The sequence below is a fragment of the Thunnus thynnus genome, chromosome 17 (genome assembly GCF_963924715.1).
Source record: "Thunnus thynnus chromosome 17, fThuThy2.1, whole genome shotgun sequence".
NCBI classification, from domain to species: Eukaryota; Metazoa; Chordata; class Actinopteri; order Scombriformes; family Scombridae; genus Thunnus; species Thunnus thynnus.
The window spans coordinates 1,954,772-1,980,266 of NC_089533.1; the positions used below are offsets into that span (position 1 = coordinate 1,954,772).

The 25,495-nt window shown below is 37.9% G+C and overlaps 1 protein-coding gene across 1 annotated transcript; it reads right to left on the reverse strand.

Annotated features, from left to right (window-relative positions):
- Positions 1–2,446: 2,446 nt before the first annotated feature.
- LOC137168156 (trafficking regulator of GLUT4 1) lies at positions 2,447–24,435 on the reverse strand. The gene is made up of 5 exons (XM_067570659.1): positions 23,595–24,435; positions 12,974–13,254; positions 11,216–11,502; positions 9,046–9,178; positions 2,447–8,826 (listed from the first exon to the last, which is right to left on the reverse strand). Exons 2-5 carry the CDS (start codon positions 13,203–13,205, stop codon positions 8,810–8,812), a joined length of 669 nt encoding a protein of 222 aa, XP_067426760.1. The 5' UTR covers positions 13,206–13,254; positions 23,595–24,435; the 3' UTR covers positions 2,447–8,809.
- Positions 24,436–25,495: the final 1,060 nt, after the last annotated feature.

Genomic DNA, 25,495 nt, shown 5'->3' on the forward strand with positions numbered 1-25,495 from the left:
AGAAAATCCTGCGGCGTGCTGAGTCTCGTTAAGCAGACAGTCAGCTGCAAAATCACTGACCGATAGAGGAGGGAAGATTGTCTCAAAAAATGAATTTGAGCCGTTCCTGGCGTAAATTTCCATCCTCTGGAAGGCTGTTAAGACTTTTTAGCTGTTGAACAACCAGTCACCAGGAAGCATCCAGTGTGCTGCTTTGCTTGCCATCTGGCCGCGATGCAAACTGCGACTACAGAAGTTACTAAAGCTTCCTGCGCATCTGATTTGAACGCACCATCACCCTAATCTATCCCAAAAATACTTGTTTTCCATCATACAAGCCCTTTAAATTGAAACAACAAGTTACATTTTACAGTGTAAGAGGCACATATGAGTGCTATTTGCATGAGGCCCATTGTTGGTTTGTCTACACATGAGTTTTGTTTACAAGAAGAAAAATATAGAATAACATCAGATTAATCCATTAAATATTCCCTTTCTTTCCAATTTTTTATTCTCTCTTATAAATCTTATAAATATCTCCATCCAGTTTGACAATGACATCCATTCCTTCCACCTGAGTGTCAACATTCATTTAGCTGCTTTTGTTATTATTGGCTTCACCTCATGTATGCAGCCTCCTCCTCTTCCTCCTCCTCCTCCCCTGCTGCATTATGACACACTGCCTCCCCCCCAAACCTCCATCTACTCTGTTTCTTCTCTCTGTGTCTCGTTGCTTTGCCACCTTTTGTTTCCTCAGTTTTCCGCCAGAAACACCCATAAAGGCCTCCATTCATCTCAATTATGTCTCAGCATTTCACACCCACACACACGATAGAAACACTTTTTCATTCTGCTGTCGACAGCTCTCTATCCATCCTCACTGCAGCTTCTCTCTTGTAGCCACAGTGGTGGAGTCTCTTAATAATTTATAAGAATCTAAAATTCAAATGAGGCACAGAGAGTTCTTTTATTAACAGTGAGGAATCAGACCTCTCTTTCTCTCTTTCTCACTCTCTGCCCCATCCCAGCATCCCCGGCTGCCTCTCACTCCCTTGCCGATGGTTGCCATGACAACTCGCACTTGTCCTAGAAACATTGTGTATAGGAAATGAAGCCCACTCCCTTGTTATGTCTGTTGCTCCTCTCGTTTAGCAAGATTTGTTCATGTCACAAAAAAAACATGCACACACCCTGCAAGATAAAAGCATGTGCACAGACACAGAGCAGGATACAGTTTAATAAAATAGAAGTATTTCCTGCTGGCTGAGGGAAACTGAAAACTGAATACTGATCATTAAGTTTTATTTTAAATACATTTACTGTGTTTTCAAATCCTTTGTTAGATTTGTAGAACTGCTAATGAGAATATGACACACACTCTTCTCATCTTGTTGTATATGTCTTGATGTATTCACAATGAAATACAAATAAATATTAAATACTTTGTGCAATTGGTACAATTTTTGCATTGAAAACATTTTGTGTTAATTTTTATGCTTTTTAATTTGCAGATTGTCATCATGTCTTTTCTGCCATTCATCACACTAACTGTTTAGGAATAGCTTGAGATTTTGGGAAATACTCTTCTTTCTTTCAGAGTGAGATGTTCAGATGAATATCAATCTGTGTGTGTCTGTGTGTTTAGGACAGAGCTGCAGTCAGGATGTGGTTAGCCTAGCATAGCATACAGACTAGGGAAACAGGGGAAACAAAGTAAAAAGAATACACATCTACCTACAACTATAAAGATCACTAATTAACCCAGTACATCTTATTTAGTCTCCACACAAACAAAAATGTAAAAAAAACAGAGGAAAACCCAATAATTTTTGTTTTCTGAGTAGTTAACACCAGGCTAGCTGTTTCCCCCGCTAGTCTAAGCTAAGATAAAATAATCACCTCTATGGTTTAGCTCCAGATTGATATCCATGTTCTCATTTCAACATAAACAAGACAGTGAATATCCCGAAATGAGCTGTTGCTTAAAAACAGTGGGTTATGTTGTGCATTCATAATAATCAAGTTTTCTGACTTTTTTTTTTAGTTGTTTTCTTTGAGGATTTTCAGCTGATGACACCATTTCTCTCCACTCCACATTAATCTTTAAAGTTTCTTTGTATGTATTTTTTTTTATCAGTGTTAGTCAGAGACTTCTGTGGTGTTTTGAGATATTTACCTCAGGATTGTGCCATAGAGTCTGTGGTACTTTACCACAGGTTTTGTAGTTAAATTCCTGTGATACTCAGAGACTTGTTTGCTATTTCTTGACGTTTACCACAGAACATGTGCTAAAATATCTCAGCACTCAGAACATGTGGTAAAGTACCACAGAACATGTAATAAAGTATCTCAGAACATGAATATATGGTACAGTACAAGAAAACATGTAGTAAAGTACCTTTGAATGTATGGTACAGTACAACAGAGCATGTGGTATGGATTCATGAGCCTGCAGACCCAGAGGAGGTAGTATTTAACTGGGATTTATTCCCTTCAAACATGATCAAATATTCAACATCAGTAGTCAAGATTGACAGTGTCTTTGATAAATTTTTTTGTGTACACCCATACTCATTCTGTATGCTTCATAAAGCAGTCAACTTAAGGCATGCACAGGCACAAAAAGAGTGTGAGAAGATAGCAATCAATAACACGAGGACATAATGAAGTCAGCTGATGGTCTACACATGCTTACAGTCCCCCCCCCTCTCCCCACACACACACGCACACAAACACACACACACACACACACACACACACACACACACACACACACACACATTGCTATTTAAAAAAAGATCAGGTAATCAGGTGTCAAAAGAGCATTTATAAAAGAACTTAAAGTGATGAAAAAGAGCAAACAAAAGAAAAACTGACAAGACAGAACAACAAAAAACCTGATTTCTTCTGTTAGGTGCCATTTAAAGTGTTGTTAACATCAAAATGAACGAGTCTTCTTTAAATACAGCATCTATACAGCATGCACAGTGGACTGCGTTTTCGAAATAAAAAGTCCTACAGAAGATTTTGAGCTTTTTGAACCAAAGCTACAGGGTGGCCTGAAATGTGTTTACCATATGTGTACATTTTTCACAATATGTTATACGTTATTGGACTGATACTGGACTAATCTTAATCTTTCATTATATTTATATCTATTAAGTGCGACGATCTTATTTTTCTATTATTACAACCCATCTATTGCACCATATCATCGATTGATTTCTCTTCAGATTGTCCAATTTTTACAGAGCCTGGGAGGAATAAATGAATAAATCATGCTCTTGAATTAATCTTTCAAATAAACAGAACATATCATTCGCCATATTGACATTTTACATATTTAATTGATGTTGAATGAGCAAAATGTGAAGTATTTCCATGCATATCCATCCAAAATCCAAACAAAACTGCGTTAAATCCAAGTGACCCATATAAATTATTAATTTGTGTGCACAATTTATTCATTCTTGCACACAAATTTGTTGTTTTTTTCTTCAATACACCTGCCAGACGCCAAACATTTTCATTATGTTGCTGATATTCTGTAAATCCCTTTGAGGCACTATACACTAATATAAACTATACAAATAAGTGTGACTTTACAAGTTTGAGAAAAGTTACAGTAAAATCCAATTCAGATTGTTGGATAATGAACATTGCTGAATTTTGAAAACTTTACATGCTGATATAATGTTATATTTCACACTTTCTCTTAGATGTTATAGAGGGCGTGTTTTTTAAACATCCAATTTTTATGAAATTCAATATAACATGTAAATCATTCAAATTAATTTGACCTTAATCCATATAATGTAGCCCTAATCCTAAATTACGCAGAAGATTTGACGTTCTGTAAATTCACGGTGCCTCTGTTGCTTCACTGAGTGATATGATTACATTACTGTAAGGCAGCAACATTTCACAAAGTCAGCTAACAGCCTTACTTTTATGCATGAAATTTCCATCAATGGAGTCAAATCCAAAATACTTTCACACATTTCTTTTCTGATAGTTTGGCATCAGGATTACGGCTCGCTAGTTTCCACCATTATGCGTTAGCTATGCTAACAACAACGGCCTACACACATACTATGATTTCGAAGAGATCATTACAGATTGTATATTTGATAAGCAAAATCCTTCCTCAGAACTTTTCATTTCTCAAGAAAACTAAACTTTTAGGGCCTCCTAAAAACTAAACATTTGGCTTCCCTATAAGTTTAGTTTCCATATGTTTGACTTAAACTGGACCCTGTAGAGATGACATTTAGTTCAACTACGCAGTACCAGTCGAAAGTTTGGCTGGTACTGTATGTGTGAATTCATGTGTGGTTGAGTGACATATAAACTTGAACTTGACTTTTCTTTTCAGATATACGTAGTACAGGAGTTTTCCTATTTACAGAACTTGTGTCAGTTGAATAAAGTATGTGTGATTGTATAGATAGATTTGTGGGAATAACAACCCGCACATTAATATCATAGCTATAATGTTAAATAGGTTAGCAGTGGAAATAGCGCAAAATACAACCAATAGCACAAGAGATTTAACAGTCAGTTCAAATCATCATAGTGAAACAAATGAGGCGCATTTTATAAATCACTGTAGGCAACTCTGAGAGGTAGCGCAAGCAGTTTCCATACAAAACCGTATAAGAGTACACGACTATAGCAAAAATCAGGAAAGCTAGCATTCATACTGACATTGAGCTGGGACCATTTTTGCATAATGTGATTAGTAAACAAGCATGCTACATACAGTACAGGAGTGGGTGGAGTGAAGGTGTGAGTGGGGCCAAAGTGACATTTTAGGACCCCCCTCGTCCCACCACTGTTGAGTCTGACCTGACCTCACCTCCACACAGAGACGTCATCTGATTGGTGCAGAGTTCAAATACGCCACTGCTTTGATCTTTTAGGCTGAGCTTTTATAGTGAGTAGATTTGACATCTTAAAGATAGACAAGATTCACATTAAATATAGCAACCCATATTCTGCTTTTAGGGGTTTTCTGTTATTTATATCTTCTGATGTCCCATGTTAAATATGGTCAAAGTTCTAAAACTTGAGGTGAATGTATGTAGAAATGCTGCCTGCAAATTAAAAGTCAGGTCTTCAACCTGCCCTGAACACTTTGTTTGCAATGTTTTTTTTCTACCTGAAAATGATATGTTGCTTTTGTCTACTTCTGTTCAAACTTTGTTTCAAAAATAACAAGGAATTTTGAGAGGTAAATCTGCCACTATGTAAGAATGAAAAGATTGACAGACATTACATTAAAATATCTACAATCTCCATTTGTGCTATCAAGAAATGTGCATTCCATATATCATAATTTTCAATTGAAGTTTAGCACATTTAAAGATTTCCTAAGGATCATTATGGATATCTAAAACTAAGATATGTCAAAATTCAGTTGTCAAAATCTGAAACTGGAGTTATGGCTAGTCAAAACTACAGTAGTGATATCTTTAAGTTAAAAGTGTAAGTAAGAATTGTGAAGTCTGTTAGTCTAGTAAATTTTAAAACAGTGCAATGTTTGTGCTGCTGCACAGATGTCTCAAAATGATTTCTGACTTGTCAAAATCTGTCTTAATTCAGGATAATTTGCAGATACCTATTAGATGTCAAAACCACTTGCTGAAATTGCACATGGTACTGTTGGTTTTTTAAGGAAATGTTGTTGCTGTAAAGATCAAGCTGCATGGCGCCAAGTTGATTGTGGGTCAGTTACGTCTCCATGACAACCCAAAGAGAAAAGGCGATATCTTCACTGGGCAGGCATATTACAATTTCTCATACTATTTATTTACAAAGTGCTACTCAGTTAGCTGTCCCGCTAAATGAGGCTACAGTCTTATGTAAAAGCATTCTGTAATAAATACTGTAAACATGCACAGGTTATAGGAGATAACGGGCTGATTCAGCTCCATAACGCCAGCCTATTTCCTTAAATCTGTCCACAGAGTGTCTGTTAGCACGCACACACATTTGAACTCCACCAGGCCAAAACAGAGGGCTATGTCTGTTCAGGTTGGCACACCCTCCAGTGTTTGGCACAGTGTGACATCGAGACTGTGAAAGCTGAGAGGGCACTGACTTGACAAGGACGAAATGAGCTCTTTGAAGGTTTTCTGGTTAAAAATGAAGCTGCTGTTTGAGCTCATCGACCAAAACGTTGTCACATTAGAGCCAACGTTACGTCTAACACCCCTGGTCTTTTTTACAATGATTTATATGGTTTTCATTTTTTCTAATAATGATGCATAATATCAAAATCATGTCTAAAACTATTATGTTATGGCCCAGGATATTCCTTCAACACAAACAAAAATCAGGATGATTTTAAACAAACCAATGCCAAAACAGAGCCTCATAGCGAGGATGGTAGCCAGAATTTTGGAAGTACTGTAGTTTTGAGTCCAGAACATGCCAAAACATGTCACACTAGCAGCTCTGTGAGTCTGTATTTAGGCACAGTGGCAGTGCTTTAAGTTAAATTCTAACATCGCGCACTGAAAAACCAACATCACCATCTGGAGCCATGTTGCTAGTGTGGCAAAAATTCTGATTTTTCATATTTTTTTTATTAATTTATTTGTTAACTTGTATTTTCAGTAAAGTTTGTTTTCCAGCATGAAGTAAAGAGCTTAAAATGCTGGCAGAGAAATACTGGAACCTTACTTTATTTTTGTTGGCCTTAAAGTAACCAAAGTTAAAGTTATCTGTAATACTGGAATAATCTGGAATCTGCCAATAATAATTGTAGAAATGTTGAAGATGGACCTCCTCCTAAAACCCCTTAGTCATAGCTACAGGCCCTGCTCACAGCATGCATGTGGTTGTCTGGATGTCTATGTGCAGCTATCTGCCTGTAACTGAGTCCCTCTGATTCAAATACACTTAATTATTCTCTCTGACCACAAGAGGTGCACTGTTTTCCACTTAATGGACATGAAGTGATGGGTAGTTTAATGCTATTCTCTGTGAGCTCCACAGCTTCTATTAATTTGGATGACTTAGGTTACACCACAGATCTCAAATCCTGCTCCTCTGAACTGTTTGCTATTCTGGATTTATTCAAATGCCTGTTTTACAATGAGCCACATCTGACCACAACGGCATAGATGTCTACACTGAATTTATGATATTTCAATTTCAAATTAATGTCTTGTGATGTTTATACTCTTAGTTCAGTTTTTTTTTTTTAGTTTTGGAGTGCTTTGGTAATGCCAATGGGTTTCCAATGTCTTTGGAAGTTTTGTGGAAAGAAGAGAAGAAAGATAAATTGATAATAATTGAGGGAAAATAGGAATTTCCTGGAATTTTCCTAAAGAACTGGACTCTGTTGCAGTAGCTTATCATAAATTCATCACCAAGTGTGTAAAGTCTTTCTTAAGTTCTTAGTGACTACTAACTAGCTTCAAACGAGTGATTTACTAAATCAGGTTGTACCATTAAAACTCTATAAAAAAACTTTTGTAAAGTGTTTGTTGTGCCATTCAATAAGAAGCAACCAACTGTGTAAATAGTAAGTGACTGTCAGAATCACAGCTGTACCATAACTTCCAAAAATAAGAGTTTTAGGGTCCAAAAGATAAAATAAAGAGAACTGCCAATCCTTTGTGAATGTAGCTGTGACTTAACGTGTAATTATTTGTTTTATTTGTATCTGCATATCTAGATAAATATGTTAGAATTAGTAGTATTCATACAGTTTACAGTGAGAGGGAAATATCCCATTATGCTAAGCTAACCACCATTGGTCATTTAGTCTAATGTTATTGGTTCAGTAATTTGAGTAGTAGTATTTGTTTTTTCTGTGAGATGTAAAGTGTCAGGTCAGATATGTTCTCTTCAATCTAAACAGCTCAGATAACGTTAACTTTTACACAACAGTTCTACCTGACAGTTAGTAGCTGTAAATATTTAGTAACAACTCATTTCTACGTAACTAGTTTGTGATCGGTTTTAATTTAGTGATGTGTAAATCTGCTCTCAGTAAACACTGACGTTATATCGAGGCTAAGTTTGAACTTACAAACAGCTGCTGCAACCGGTTTCTGCTCCTTCTAAACCCAAGTAAACATTAATTAATTATCAATTAATTATTGGAAATATATTTGTTACATTGTATGCATGTCTGTCTGAGTCACTGCAGCAGCAAGTAGAAGAGCGGCAACATCAGGATTTTGGTGCTTGATGATGGCCGTGCATCAGCAGCAGTAAGCGTGGGAGTGTCCATCTCCGTGTTCATGTGCACACAATAAACACCAACAGGAACAGATGGGTGATGTAAAAATTCACCATTTTCTCAGTACACTGTGTAGCCTTTTCCAAAAAAAGACAGAAAGTTCATCAACAGCAGCAGCATCTCCCCATTTCAGTCCAGTTAAGACCAAGTTTCAAATTTTTTGGCATCAAAAGTGGAAACCTCGTCCCCCAGTTTGCTCCAGTAGCTGGACCTGTGGCATGGAGACTCATACAATCCTATTTCCATAGAGACAGTCGTCCATTTCCATGACAACAGACACATGGGTTTCATCGATGGACAGCAGAAAGAAAAAGAAATGTGAAGAGTCTGCTACCACAGAATGAAATGAGCATGTGGTGATCCATCCTTTTCTCCTATTCAGTATCCAAATCAGGCATCAGGTGTCAGACCATGCTCATCGTGCAGCAAGAAACAACAGCAAAGAACAAGAACAGATTTTTATTAGTTTTTCATCTGGTGCAGACGCTTGAGAACGATCGTGCTTCAGTGAGGTGGGGGGATGGTGGTGTGTTGGTCAGTTGTTGTTGTGAAGTCGGTCTTGCCAGTTTTTTATCAGGATTTTAATATCACTGCAGGCAGAAAAAGAAAGAAATTCACAGTGGATTTAAACATTAAAAAGAGGAGAAACACTGCATTATCTCAGCAAGACAAATTCTACACATTATAGCTTGTCGTAACCACATTAACTTAAATTATGTGATTATTTTTTCTAACTTTAAATCTTCTTGAGGGAAAACTATAGAGGGAGAATCAGGTCTGACACGATAAGAAAGCCAGATTTTACTTACATCCCCAATTGAGTGCGATGGCTGCAGCAATTATAACAATCCCTCCCAAAATGGAGACGACAGACAGCACCATAGCATTACGGCCCAAACGGCGAGCACCATCAATGTTGCCTTGCTGCAGACTGTTTCGGGACTGAGTAGAAAGAGAGGATGAAGAAACTTTTAGAACAGTGATTCCCAACCAGGGTACTTATGCAGTTACCAGGGGGTACATGGAAAGTTAAATGAATTAACTCAACTAAATTCAACTAACTAACTAACAAACTAACTAAAAAACAGAAACTGTAATTTGATTTAAATAATATAGCCACTTATTCGTGTTTAGGGGGAACATAAAGAACCAAGTAGGATTTCAAGAATTGGTGTAATGCTGATCTTTAGGAAATATACAATAATTAGTAAGTTTCCCATCAACCTGAGTCACTTTACTTGAGTATTTCCATGTGATGCTACTTTATACTTCCACTTCAGTACATTTCAGAAGGAAATATTGTACTTTCTACTCCACTACATTTATTTGACAGCTTTTGTTACTTTTCAGATGAAGATTTAACACAATGGATAATATAACAGGCTTTTAAAATACAACACATTGTTAAAGATGAAACCAGTGGTTTCCAACCTTTTTGGCTTTTGACGTCTTACAAAAAGCAGTGTGTGTATTATCAGGCTGCCCTAACAAGTCTCTAAAGACTCTCCAGCTGGTCCAGAATGCAGCTGCATGTGTACTGACTAAAACTAGAAAAAGAGATCACATTTCTCCCATTTTAGCTTCGCTACGTTGGCTTCCTGTAAAATCTAGAATAGAATTTAAAATCCTTCTCCTAACTTACAAAGCCCTTAATGGTCAGGCACCATCATATCTTGAAGAGCTCATAGTACCGTATTATCCCACTAGAACACTGCGCTCCCAGTATGCAGGCTTACTGGTGGTTCCTACAGTCTTTAAAAGTAGAATGGGAGGCAGAGCCTTCAGCTATCAGGCTCCTCTTCTATGGAACCATCTTTCAGATTCAGTCCGGGGCGCAGACACCCTCTCTATGTTTAAGAGTAGGCTTAAAACTTTCCTTTTTGATAAAGCTTATAGTTAGGGCCAACCAGGCTCACCTTGGATCAGCCCTTAGTTATGCTGCTATGGCCTAGACTGCCGGGGGACTTCCCATGATGCACTGAGCTCCTCTCTCCTCCCCCTCCTCCTCTCCATCTGTATGCATTCATGTAACATCAATGCATGTCACTAACTTTGCTTCTTCCCCAGAGTTTTTTGTGCTTTCTCATCTCACAGGAAACCCTGGGTTGCAGGCCGAGCCTTCGCGGTCCTTCGCAGTCCTGTTGGGGTCCTTCCCTGGCTGATTGTTGTTATTCTATCCCCCCGCCCCCCCTTCCCTCTTTCTTTTTCTCACTCAACCCAACCGGTCAAAGCAGATGACCGCCCACCACTGCTTGAGGTTTCTACTCGTTTCTACCCGGGGTCACATTTCAGATGTCTATGAGTTGTTAACAGCTCCACCAAATAGTGATTTTTCCCTCTAAACTTCTCACATTCTTTCATTTCAATAAATGTTCAAATGATCCAATATTTCAGCAAAAAATCAGTGATTAGAGAAAAAGTCCAAAAACTAAAAACAGATTTTTGTATCTGAACTTTTTTCTTCTTTGTTTTATAGGGTTTTTCATGCAGGACTTTTACTTGTAATGGAGTATTTTTACATTTCTGTATTGGTACTTTTATTTAAGTAAATGTATTTTATCCGTCACTGCACTGCATGGTGCCATTGAAAATGTGAAAACTAGTTAGAAAGAGAGCAGAGAAGTGGAAATAGTTTGCTAAAAGTGATGAAGTGATAAATGGCTGAAATAGGTAATATAGATAATTGGTTAAAACTGTTAGTTAAAAATAATGAAAATACAGTTGAATTTTCAAAAAATAATGGATAAATAGTTGAAAGTCCAGCTTCTGCCACTCCAAGTGTAATGCAAACTTGACCTAAGCAACACTGACAATTCAATTGTATGAATATATTATATATGAACAATTTCCACTTTAATCAAAGTAATTGTATTAAATAACAACCAGTTTATAACGTTGATTGATTCCTTAAGAAAATAATCAGCAGATTAATCAATAATGAAAATGATCATTAGTTATAGACACAGTCTAAAGTCGTACCATCACGGAGAAGGTGAGGGCTACAATGTTGATGGGCCACAGTGGGCAGAAGCAGGACAGGATGGCCAGGATCAGGTAGTCCCTCGGCTTGGATCCATCCCCCGCGCCCTCTATGATGGCACTGGGTTGGCGGGTGAGCGAGGGCCTGGGTGAGCCTGCCGCCACTGAGCCAGCCCGACTGCCCAAACGAGGCCGACCATTGGGATGGCCGCCTGGCTTAGCATGCAGTTTGGGTGACACAGAGGACACTGTGGGAGAGTCGACCATCACTGGACCAATGCCATTGACTGGAAGGAAAGAAGGTGGCAGACAGGGCTAAATGACTGGATAATGTAATTTATTAGTGTTACAAAGTGCAGTTTTTACTCCTGTTTGACACTAGAGTGGACAGCTGTTTCAAGAAATTACTGAGCCTTAAACTATATATTTGTGTCTTTAAAGATTTACAGCTTTAGAGCTACAGATAGAATAGGGAAGGAGGAAAGTTGCGAAACGGAAACCAAAACATTGTTGGTTTTGTACTTTTTGTGGGATTTGTTGACTAAAAGAAAAATATGGCGTAACACTGGACTTCTCCCTTAAATAAAGGTTTAAAAATAATCACATCATTTATCGTCATTTATCAAAAACAACAGCTTTTTGGCAGCAAAAATATGCTAAGAACGTATTTATTTTTTATAATACACAACTCAAGCTTTGATGTTAACACTGAATGAAATGCCTCCATTTAACGTGAAAGAGTAGCTAATACTACTGATCCCACTGAGAATCAACAGGCTGGTATTATCTGTTATTAGCTAGTTCTGCACATCACGGCATGTACATATAGTGCCTAAAAATGTGCAAAATTTTCCTTTTTTAATGTATAATAAAAAAGTAAAATAAAAAACGTAATAATGACAATAAACGTTAAAGCTGAGGTAATTGTAAAATTGAACCATTACCACATACTTTGTTAAAATTTTGATACTGACATTTGAAATTGTAACCCATTTTTGCAAGTGTTTTGAAGGTTCACACATTTAGATTCAGAAAATTCAGGTCAAAAACTGAAAGTATTCAAAAGTTAATTAAAATGAAAGAATTTTCACATTTGAAACCAATATTTTGCTCTGAAACCCATTAGATTGTATGTAGTTTGTTCCTTTAGTTCCCTTTTGCAAGGTTAACAAAGCTAGGCAGAAAATTCAAGTTGCTCTAATTCAGTCATTTACGAAATCTAAATATTCTGATAAAAAGTATTTAAAATTAAAATTCAAACAATTTTAACTATTTGTTTAACAAATAAATGCTCTTTGTATTGTTATGTAGTGTATCCTACTCTGTAGTTTAAAAAACATTTTAATGAACAAATATTTTAAGGTTGTAATTTCAAAAAAGTTCTCACACTTTTATGTCTGTATGAATTTTGCTTGATGAAGGACTGAGGACAGAAACTGCGTTAATAAAGTGAGTTCAAGTGATGGACGGTATGTATGATTCTTAGGTTTTCTTTTCAGTGATCACGCATTTAAAATTGTGGCAAAGAATTTCACGTCAACATGAGAATGGTGGTGGTATTGTAAGTTACTTTTGGATGTCCAACAGGTTGTGTATTGTAAAAAGTGTAGACACAATAAGCTGCATGCTGTGTTGTATTATTTGGAAGACTTTTCGCTGTTGTTTGCGTAATTACTTGCAGACCAAAAACATAACATAAATTGAAGTGTCACAAGTGTTGGATGATGTGCACAGGAACAGGGCATGTGTTGTAGTTACTGGTCTCGGTGTTGTCGCTCATCGTGGTCAGCTCATCCATGGCTTTGTCGTGCTCTATTTGTTCAGGAGCGTCTGTTGTCGGGGGTGGGACTTGATGCTTAGCGCTGGCCGGTTGAGAAGTCACAGCGGTGTGGTTGGCTTCTCCTTCTGGCTGTGTGCTGGTTGGCTGGTCCGGCTGCTGCGGCTCCTCCATGTTGCTGGATGGCTGGGTGGTGCTGGGACTGGTGGCCATCGGATTGTGCAGACGAAGCTAAATGGAGAAGAAAAGCTGAAGGCTCGCTCTGAAATAGATTAAAGCGATAGAAGCATAGATTTTACTACTATGTTGCTGTGTGTCAAAGCCTGATATATCTTATTCCTCTGTACTGTAGACAGAGACTTTAGCGGGCTCTGGTTGGTCCTTTTTCAACATGCTGCTAAGAATGAAATGATTTAATGGAGATTTCTTTAAGTCAAATAGATTTCATGGAGCAGAGGCTTGAGGTGTCAATTTGTTGTTGCAGCAGCAGATAACAGCACAGAACAGATCCCGTAGAACTGCTTCCACGGGATCTCCTGGACAGATCTCTAGGCAAAAGCACCTAAAAAGTGAGATCCTTTACAAACATTACAGTGTTATGTGGGTTTTCAACTGTGGGTTTTCAGGTGAGGTGCTACAACAGTGATGAAGGCTTGTTTACTTCCACTTACAACATGGATCCGTACATAAGAAAAATATGGAATAACACCAGATTGGCCATTTAAATAAAAGTTTAAAAATAATCACAAAATGCCTCATAATTTATGACAAATTACTGCTTTTGGCAGCCAACATCAGCCAAGAACATATTTTTATAGTTTGTTTTTAAAAATTATAACAGCATGAGAATGACAGCAGCCAATACTACCAATCCCACTGCGAATCAACAGTCTGCAGATCTGTGCAGCTTTCTGCTCATGGTTACTGTTTATTGAATCCCACCTGCTTTAACTGCCCGATATGAGATGACATAGAGATGTCAACAAGACAGTTGAATGTCAAACAAGCAAACTGAGTTCAATATTTTCATCAGCAGTTGGTAGAACGAAACAGAATTAAAACACCTGTACCTCTGATGTATATATGTCTTAAACTCTGAACGCAGCAAATTCTTGTTTTCACAATGTTAGTATTTTATGTTTTACAGATTACTGTGTACGTTTTAAGTCATGTTTTGTTGCTCTTTTGTTGAATTATCATTTATGTTATTCTGAGATAAGTTGATTTTGTGCACTTTTATGTAAGATGATTATTTGGTTTGGAGAATTTTTCAGTTTTAAAAACTATCCAACAGACATCAGGCAACAAAGTGGGTCATGGATGCAATATTGGTTTTATTCATATTGTTTATTTTCCTCACTTAATAACTGCAGTGTTATTAAATGCTGCGTCTCCACAGTGAGTCCAGAGATTTGAGAGAGAATATTAAAACTGTTGTACTGTAATCAAAGAACGGTATTAAAGTTTTCTGCTTTGCTGTCAGAAATTCTATTTAGTGTCTCCACTCTCAAACCAGCATGACAAGAAGGATCAAAGTCAACAAAGTTTATGTTTTTAGATTAAATTAAACAAAAAAAGTTGAGTTTTTTTCTTTTTTGTGATACAATCGAAAGCTCCAGAGGAGCTACTAAATGAACTGTTTGTGGTGCGATAATTTTGTCCACTACTGTTTCCACTAAGGCCAAAATACATTTTTAATCCCAATTTTTAAGACAACATGGAAGAAAAAATGCAGATTATTTGTCATAAATTAAGATGTATTCTCAAACGGATTATCTACTTATACATTGATGCGTATTAATCTGATAATAACCAGAAGTTACAAGATTATACAATCTCTGTTGTCTAACAGTACAAGAGGAAGAAAGTTTTTGTTACTTCTAGCACAGTATACTGTGTACATGTGTATATATATAAGTATATGTAAAACAAAGATCTATCTGCGGGGGTTGACAGGGTTGTTGATTCATACCAGTGACTCAACAGTTTCTTGTTGCCAGGTGCTGAAGTTTTTGGCTCCCGGTCACTTGTGTAGGTGGACATGAGCTGTATTTGTTTTTAGTCCCACAGTGTTGAAGGAAGCACTCAGATACTTAAATAAAAGAACCAACAATGTAAAAATTCTGGGGATTTTTAATATTTGCCTTCTTGTCAACAAATCTCATGTTTGGATCCAAACCAATGATTAACTTATCTACTAACAAGTATTGTGTGCCTGATAGCCTGATATATCTTATTGCTCTGTGCTGTAGACATCCATTGTTGTCCAAAAACTATTAGAAACATGTCAGTGAGCCACACCGCTGCACTGGGTGACATGTTTCTTCATTATGAAGAGTTTGGTCAGGTTAGTTTTTTTAGAAACAGATCCAAAGACTATAACCATGTTTTCAGTCTACGGAGAGTTGTTCTGTGTAAGGCAGACACCACTGAGCATGTTTGTATTTACAGCTTCACTAGCCTGTGCTTCATATCACAACCTTTTTTTATTGGACTGCATTGTAAACTGAATTTCAGTACAGATGATCAGAGTCTCTGGTCATAATCCTGTATGGCTGATCAATTCTACTGATTAAATCCTGTATTACCTGTAAACACTGCAGTCCAGTGACTAGTACATTATCAGGAAACTGCAGATACTCTATTGTTTTCTTCCTCACATTACTTTATTGCCGTCATGGTAGTGTTTCACGCTAATGTTACTTTGTTGTGTTTATGCTAATGATACTTTCTTGTTTTCACACTAAAGCAACTTTATTGTTTTCTCACTCACGTGACTTTATTGTTTACAGGCTAACGTTACTGTACTGTTTTCATGTCAACATTATTGTTGTCATACTAGGGATGTGCAGAGGGCCCAGTATTTGTTGAGGCAGCAAAATTATATGTATTTGTATTCAAATAAAAGTGGAGAGAAGCTTAAAAATTCAGTTGTTATTTTTATTATGCTATTAGTTTTAGAAAATTAAAGTGTTACAATAAGTGTTCATGAATAAATCTTATGACAGAGGTCCCCACACCAGGTTTCGAACTGGAGTCTCCCAGATTGTAGATAACCGCACTGACAACTGAGCTAAAACTTTGCTTATCGCCTCATTGGAGACAGACCTCTACCTATTTATACCCCCATAACACAGAGACAGCACAGAATGTAACATGTAGGGAAGAACTTCAAAGGCTATTATTGAACCTTTTTTTTCCAATCTAACTTTGTGGAAAGGAGGAGAACAACAGGTCATGGAGAGTCCCTTGGGAGCGTTTCATGTGTGTCAGTGCCTTTATCTAAGGGGAACACCCCCAACTCTGGGAGTGATGTCCAAATTAGGAAATGTGTGTCATGTAGCAGGTGGATGTGACTCCCCTCGTTGAGACCTGCTGATAGACATAACAGTGGAGCAGAGGACAGAGACTGAGATAGCGATGTAACCGACCTGCGTGCTGGTATTGGACGGTTTTTTTCTTCCCAAAAACAAATAATTTTAAAAATATTTGTATGAAACAGGTATTCGTAAAAAAAACCCCACTATATGTGCTTCACCGAATAACGTAAATGTATTCGGGCACACCCCCATTTCATACTAACGTGACTTTATTGTTTTCAGGCTAACGTTACTTTATTTTTTTCACACAAACATTTCTTTATTGTTTTTCATGCTAATGTTATTTTATTGTTTTCATGCCAATGATACTTTGTTTTAATGTTAACATTATTATTATTACCTTATCGTTTTCATGATAACAAACTTTATTGTTTTCATGTTAGCGTTACTTTGTTTTCATGGTAATGTTACGCTATTGTTGTTATGCTAATGTTACTTTATTGTTTTAATGTTAACGTTAGTTTCCTGTTTTTATGCTAACATTACTTCATTGTTCTTATGCTAACGTACTTTCCTGTTTTCATGCTAACATTACTTAATTGTTTTCATGCTAACATTACTTGTGTGGGGGGGATTCTGTGCTGCTGGTTGATTGTTTGGGACACTCTTAATTCATTTTTCACTACCTATAGAGCTAACTTTGTGTAATCTGTGTAAGCGTAATCACTGCTGCTAGCTGCTGTTTCTCACTGGAAACAGTGTTGTCAGATTGGGAGGGTTCCCCCCTAATTGGGCATCATTTATTTTGATTGTGCAGGTCAAAATTGGTTTGGGCGGGTTAACAAAATTTGGGCAATTATGCAATGTTACCCAGAGTCTCCAAAATAAAGTTGAAAGTTATCATGTCATTGGCTGAAATGAGATCTAGTTGCAAAAAGACAGCAGCCGCCTTATAAACAAGTGTGTGGAGGATATTCTCATTTCACCTTGAGGTTGGCTAAGGCTAAAGCTAATGACGTCATTTATTAATATGGAGGGCAAAACTCCAGTCCAAAAGGTGACGGTAAATCACCTAAAAGCTGTTTGCCAACCGTAAGGCCAACCGCCAATAAACACAGAAGAAGAAGAAGGAGAGCACCTCTCTCTACTCTTTACTTTGGTAGACCTGAACAAAACTACAAATAAATAAGGTTATCATGTGAAAGCAGCCTTATGTTGTCAGTGGTTTGCTGTGATGAGTGGCTGCTGCTGTTGTTTGTTGCTATAGGATTTTTTTTATGTATGCTTCAGCTGTCGGTGTGCATTGCTTTTAAGTGTGGTACAGTTAAACAGTTAATATACTGAACTAAATATTGAACAAATATTTTTGGGTGGTTTTGTGTGTGTTTTGGCACAGTTTGTGTGTGTCTTTGAACAGTTTTTGGGCTGGAAACCATTAGCTGTATCCGGCAACACTGATTGGAATATGTGTCATATGAACTGACAGAACTGACAGATGTCTGTCAAAGGTGGTTTTGGAAATGGAAGGATGTGTCACATATAAATTCACTTCTAAGCAGTAATTTCTCTGGTTTCCAGCAAGTTGCTTTATTTCTTAATACCGTAAAGGTTCATATATAAGCTATCAGGGCATTGTGGCTACGTGTTGATTGTCGTAAACCGGAAACCCGTTTATAGAGATATCTGATATGAGAACAATCTCCTCAGCAACTTCAATTTGTCTCTTTTACAGCTTTTCACAGATGTGGTCTTTATGTTCATCTGACAGCATTCAGTTCAGACTTGTTCACACTAAGTGTTCAGAGTTTGTGTTTAGTGCTAAATAGCAAATGTTAGCATGCTAACATGCTAAACCAACACTATGAACATGGTAAACATTATATATGCTACGCATCAACATTAACTCAGCCTCAGAGCTGCTAGCATGCCTGCAGACTCGTGTCCTAGTTATCATTTTATTATTGCACGATTTAAATCCAAACTTAATAAACTTTATTATGTATTTTATATATTAATTGTCCATTATAAAGCATTAAAACATGTGTAGTTTTCCTGCAGCTGTTCTTTGTATGTTACTATAACTTTTGAACATGCTTGAACAGTATTGTGATCTCTACTTTGACAAAATGTTGATCATCCTGCAGCAGTATGGATGTCATGAACGCCACCACATCACTCAGGCAGAGACTTATTGATCTGAGCGTCAGCCTGCAGGAGGTACAGCTTCTTAAAGAGGAGATTTGAAAGAAAGCTCTGTTGCAGCACCGACACAGTGAATATTGTAATGAGCTGCCAAGACTCGATTGATGACTTGTACTGTTTCCCCCTGAGGACCAAACGCTGCAGCGCTGCTTTACTCTGTAAAAGCTGACTGAGGACAAATGCAGTCTTTTCTTACACCCTATATTACTGTATCTATCCTAGTACACTGCATTTTTTTTTAGTAGCCTCAGGGTTTTTTTTTTTTGTAGTTTTAGTGTAATTTAAAACATCTTACAAGATACTGATCTTCATCAGACCTCTGCAAAAAGCTCTGAAATCTTTTGTGAAATGACTCATGCTCGTTATTTTGAGATGAAGACAGAGACAGAGAGGAGGACCTTTTAAACTTTATATTTTTCATTTGTGGTTCATCCGACAGAAAAACACATTTTTGAAATGTATTTGATATATTTGTTTTCTATCAAATATGGTTGTATTTACAGATGTGTTGAAGATGGTAAATCATAATATTAATTGTGCATCTTCTACTAGCTGCAACGTTCAACTGCCAGGTTAAAAACACTTTTATAATAAACTGTATCGTGATTATTTCTTTAAACATATGGTGTTCTTATAGACATTATTTAATGGTTGTCATGTGGGTGTGTTTGGTTTCAAGATAATAACTGACACTTCTGTCACTTATAATCAATTAGAATTGTATTTAATGTCCACAGTAAACCTTTCAAATCAAGAGAACATCAACCAGGGTAAAAACAAACTTTTTAATGACACATTTCTGCCGTGGGTTCACATTATTCCAACAATCTACAGGTGGCTGTAATGCACCAAGAAACGCAGCAATGCAGCAGCAAAGGCAGGGAAGAAGAAGACTGTAAACATGGATGTGAACAATGCAGGATTTAAAATATTTAAACCTGCACTGACTGATGTTTTGTCCTCTACGATTCAGCAGAAACAAGTAGTGAACACAGCTCTGACATACCATCAGCATTTAAGTTGATGTGCTGAGCAAACAGTTGCTTATTTCCATTCATGTGCAGTCATGTTTCTGTCCACCTGGTGAATGTAAATCCAATATTCACTCTCTTTTAGCTCTGTTTTTGCTCTCTACCAACTCCTGAGGGAAATATCTGGCTCTTTAGCTGCTAAATGCTCCACTATGTTCACCAGCTAGTCTACAGCTAACTGTGTCCGTTTGCCGTTTGGTGCTGAGCAGGTAGTGTACAGTGGGTTTCTCAGAAAACAGCTGCCTGCTGCGGCCCAAAATGACGCTATGGGAGCGCTGAGAGTGAACCAGAACAGTAAAGTTGCAGCCGGACAGATAAACAATGAGCTGAAACTTTCTATAAAGCTCCGTAAAGCCGAGAGGAGCTGCAGAGTCACTGATAATTCTCTGTAGGTTCATCACTACAAGCCACGACCAACACCGTTAATGATAGCCATTTTAAAAAATCAGCTTTGCAACACATTTGTTAGACCTCAAGGATATAGACAAGTTTTTTTGTAACAGTTACTTAGATACCATCAGGAAATGACTGTGGTAATAGTTAAAAGAAACCTGTGTTGACTATCAGTTGGAAACAAGAGGTGAACAATGATCGCTCGTGTTTAAGTCTGATGTTTAGTTGATCCATCCATCCACCCTTTGTCACTCTATAATAACATCACCTGATTTCCTGCTTTACTCCCATTACAATTACTACGGCTACTAGAGGGTGCGGTCACTGCAACGTAAACAGAATCGTTTTGTAGTACTGGCTAAAACAGATATAGTTTCGAAACGGCAATGTCCTCCTTTTAATGGCTTTCCTTTTGTGTCCGTGTTTCAGTATTCAGAGGTCTTTAAGAAAACAGCCTAAAATGTTGGTGCACAAAGTTGTCTCCGTTTGACATTGAGCAAAGAAGTGTGAGCTTTCACATCTGCTGTCTCTACTAAAAATTGGGGACACGAGGTAATATTCCCCCTTTTTTTCTCTCTTACTGACACTCAGTTCCAAAGAAAGGGTGAAAGGTCTTTAATGAAATGCTGAAAGACCATTAAAGGGGTCAGGGTCTAAACAGCTGACTCCCACCGCAATTAACCTGCTGTTGCCTCTGTTCCTCTCTCAGTAAGTGGCAGGATTAGCGTTGACTGCATTGAGCTGCGTCGGACACTTAGGAGACAGCAGGGAAAATTAGCAGGAATAGACGACCATTAAAGCTATCAGAGTGTTGTTTTTAGCTCTGCAGCAGCAGTGTAATGACTCGATGCTCTGAGGATGTTTATTTCATGCCGGGGTTAGATCATCAGTTTGCTGATGTATTGACTCGATAGAGACCTTTTATTAAACACTGGATAATGGCTGGACATAGTCATCCACCTCCATTTGATTTGCTGAACAGATTTGCGGGTGTAAGTCTGTAAAACCTGTCATTAAACCAGAAGAGTTTGGTCTCAGATGGAGAGACAGACCTTCATCCTGCTGACACTCACTGAGCTGCCACCTCAACTTCATCACACAGACTGACCACAGAGCAGATTTTGGTGGCAGCTATGCTAGCTCATCAACACACCATAATAACTAAAGGCACCTTTGGACACTGTGATAACAACAATGCTTTATATGCAAACAAACACGTACATCATTTCAGTTTGCAAAGACCGAATGCCTTGTTTTTAACTGGCAGGAGGCAGGCTTGGCACTTCCTCTGCCAAGCCTGCCAGAAATTAAAAGAAGTTTGCAAAGACCTTGGCATGCGGGCAAAATCAAAACTCCTGAATGGAAATCAAATCCATTTTGCCTGTTGTTGCTTCTTCTTCTTGTTTCTCAAGCTTAAACAGAGGATGTCAGTTGAGTAGGCAGTCCTTCAGTGTGGCCCAGGACACAATCACGTACACACTGCTCAAAGAATGTGGCCACATGCGGCTCAGACCACCTCTGAATGTGGTCTGAGTGATCAGATCTCAATGCATCCTCAATGCGTCTTGGGTGCACCTGTACTTAGAGCTCTTCACTTGTGATCAGATCAACCAAAGACACATTTTAATGCCAGGTGTGAACAGGCCCTCAGTAAACTGGCAGCCATGATGATGATATGATGAACAGACTTTGTGAATGCTTCTTCCACCACTGTCTGTGTCAGACTGAGTGATGTCATGTTGACGCTGTCACATTGTGAGATGACTGTGTGCTGTACTGTAAGTTATTACAGTTACTAATCCTGTTAACGCTCCATTACTTTTTCACTTGGGGGTCGGCGTGCTCGCTGTCTTACCGGGATTAAAGGACGGGTTCATAATTTTTTAAGTATGTCTTAAAACAACAGTCAGGAGCCCAAATCAACATGAAACCTGTTTTTCTTGCTGTAATCATTCCTCCTGTTCATACTGACCATTAGAAGATCCCTTCATAATGCACTTACAATGGAAATGATGGAGGACAAAATCCACAGTCCTCCTTCTGTGCAAAAATGTATTTAAATGTTTATCTGAAGCTAATATGAAGTTTCAGCGTCCAAATGAGTCAAATCAAGTAGATATCTTTCAACGTTACTGTCTTTTTAGTGCCAAAGTTCCTCTTTTTGTTACTATACTTCCACCTGCAGCTCAACAGGGAAACACTGTCCGAGGAAACACAAAGAGGGAATTTGATGCTAGAAAGACTGTAAATGTGTCAGATATCCACTTGATATGACTAACTCAGACTGCTGAAGCCTCATGTAAGCTTCACATCAGCTTTTAAATGACTGTGTGGACACACTGTGGATTTTATCCTCCATCACATCCATTGAAAGCACATTTGAAGGATCTTTTAATATCCAGTATGAACAGGAGGAATGATTACAGCGAGGAAAAACCTCTTTCACTGTTACTATGGACACCTGACTGTTTTCCTAAGACACAAAAATTGTGAACCTGTCCTTTAAATCCTCTTTTACTCCATTTTATAAAACAATAAGATATGAATAATTCCAAGAGCAGTCAATACTTTTTACAAACACTATATCTGTGTAAATATATATAATAAATATAACACTGGGAACTTCTACTTTTGATACTTAAAGTAACTATGTAAGTACTATTACTTGAGTAAGATTTTGATTGCTGGACTTTTACTCATTAATAGTATTTTTATATTGTATTATTGCTACTTTTACTTGAGTAAAAGATCTCAATACTTCTTCCACTGCTGCAATTAGTCAACAACAATATTTATTTATAATCGAGCAATCATTATGTGCTGCAAATATTTGCTGTTAAAGCTTCTCAAATGTGAAGATTTCTTGCTTTCCTATTTTTTCTATCTTTGTAAACTGAATATTTTTGTGTTTTGGAGTGTTGTTTGGACAAAACAAGATGTTTAAAGATGAAAATAATCTTTGGCTGCAGCCGTATTCTGACTATTATATAATGTATTCCATTATTTCCACATGGAAGGAGGACATGGCATGAAGTGATCCGAACTACCCGGTGTCTTGCTGGGTTTTCGAGAAAAAGGAAGCGAACAGTTATAATATGTATAAATATATATATAAAATATGACACAATCGTTCCTGCTTATGAGGAAAAATAAAAAAAACACGTCCTGTGATGCAGAGGATGTCACGCCATGACAGTGACACAACTACAAATGTATTTTATACATATTTAACACACTGATGTATGAGCATGCGTGACATCAATTCACACACACACACACACACACACCTTGTTAGGAGATTGCATTGACTTCCATTCATTGTGGACTGGTCCCGACAAGGTCGGTGTTTGTACCGGAAAAGGTCCCAAAGAGGCAACAAAAAGGCACACACACACACACACACACACACACACACACAGACACACACACACACACAGACACGCACACACACACACACACAGACAGTCGCTGTCCAAAATGCACCAAATGCATCAGCATCAAAGCGAGACAAAGAAAAGGTAAAAATCCAGATGTTGGGGTGATGCAGGCTGAGTTGAGGGAGGGCGACACACCCACCGTAGGTACTGTAGCAGCAGCACATGTTTCATACACCTGACATGTGAAATAAAAACACATTTTATCACCACAGATCTTACCTGGTCCTAGTCAACGGGAAGCTGCAGGGTGAAGTTCATCTTGTCTCTGCAGAAGAAGAAACGGGAGGTACAATCCAGTGATGTGAGACAGAGCCACAGTGCTGGAAAATACGAAATCTGACACACAGCTCCGACCCAAACGCCCTGTCAGACCTGTGGGAGAAATGGTGGAGTATCTCTTTAGCCTTTTCCTGCTTTTATTTGTGATTGTGGTGTTGATCTGTGATGATGCAGAGTGCTGAGTGTCACTGCTGCAGCTCTCCGTGTGTTCCACCGCAAGAGCTGAAAGGGAAGGGAGGGGTGCTTTAAGAGAGTGTGTGTGTGTGTGTGTGTGTGTGTGTGTGTGTGTGTGTGTGCGTGTGTGTGTGCATGTGTGTGTGTGTGTGCGAGTGCGAGTGCGAGTGCGTGTCTGTGCTGCTTTCCTCTCCATCCTCCATCAGTGTGAAGCTGGCTGACATTAAAAGCAGTGTCTGTTTATAATTTCAAAATGAAAGCCTCAGGATTTACATCTCAACAGCTGATTCTGAGAAACTGGTTCATGCATGTAAAGGACCAGTGTGTAGGATCAACTGGCAGAAATGGAATATCATGTGGGATGAATGATCAACAATACCAACCATGTAACAGTGGTAACTGTATGTATCTGTTGGTTCATTCTCTTGTTTTCTAGCATCGATGTGTAAAAATCTGCCAAATAATTATGATTGTATGCTCTTTTACACTGCTATAATGTTGTTATTGAAAGGAAAATGGAAAATTAAGATTGTTTTTATGTACCAATGTGGACTGTATCCAACAATAACCTGCAATAAAGAATTCTTAAAAAAGAAATGGAACATCATATTCATGAGTATGTTTTAATTAGTGTTTAATCACCTGAAAATAAGAATCATGGTTTCTTTACCTTAGAATGAGCCCTTTATATCTACATAGGGAGCGGGTCCTCTTCCACCTTTAAGGTATCGACTGAAATAACCCAGAACCGAGTAGTCTTGAAACTTCAGTCAAGCAATACCTGCATTCGATCCTTTTTGTACCCAGATCTAGTAAAAAATTACCTATGGTTTGGTTTTGGCTTGCAGCCAATCACTGCAAGGCTTCTTTGATTTAATGCAACGTGTGATTGGCCCATTACTGCAGCAATTACAACCCCAACAGTCTGTCGTGACAATACTTCATTGTACAGTTTTACACAGTAATAAACATTTCAATAATTTGAACACTTTCAAAATGTATTTGTGTTAAAATCATTTGGATAGGGAGGAGTGGTTGCATTTTAATTGAATGCTTCCATTCACATGATGGGTATCGAATGAAAAAAAAGGTACCAGATGAAGTACTCTAGTGGTATTGGTATCATTTTAAGGGTACTGCTATTGGTACCAGTATCGTAATGCCCTAGTTGAGGGGGAGGGGTATTCAGTTGGTTGCAATCTGCAACCTCACCACTAGATGCCACTGAATCCTACACACTGGTCCTTTAAGTGTCTGTAATCAATATTTTTATCATAGCAGTTTATTAAATGACAATGTAGTGATGAACCTACAGACAATTATCAAAATCTCTCTTTGTCTTTGCTCCTTTCTAATCCACATCATGATGTCTAATTTTCAAAATCCACACTAACAAGTCCTCCAAGTTAAACTGTCTTTGGTCCACACACTCCTCTGTCAGCATGAAGTCATTGTTGTTTCAAAAATAAATTTGTTTTAGCATTAGTAGGTTCAGTAAGTACCCCACAACAATGTGAGATAACGTTCAAGTGACAGCACCCTCCAGCAGCCATAGTAATTATGACGGGTGCAGAGTGACAAAGTCCATGTTGGGAGGAGTGGGGAAGATGGACGGGTCAGTAAACATCAAACTTTACCAAGAGAGATCACTGTTCACTTCAACATTG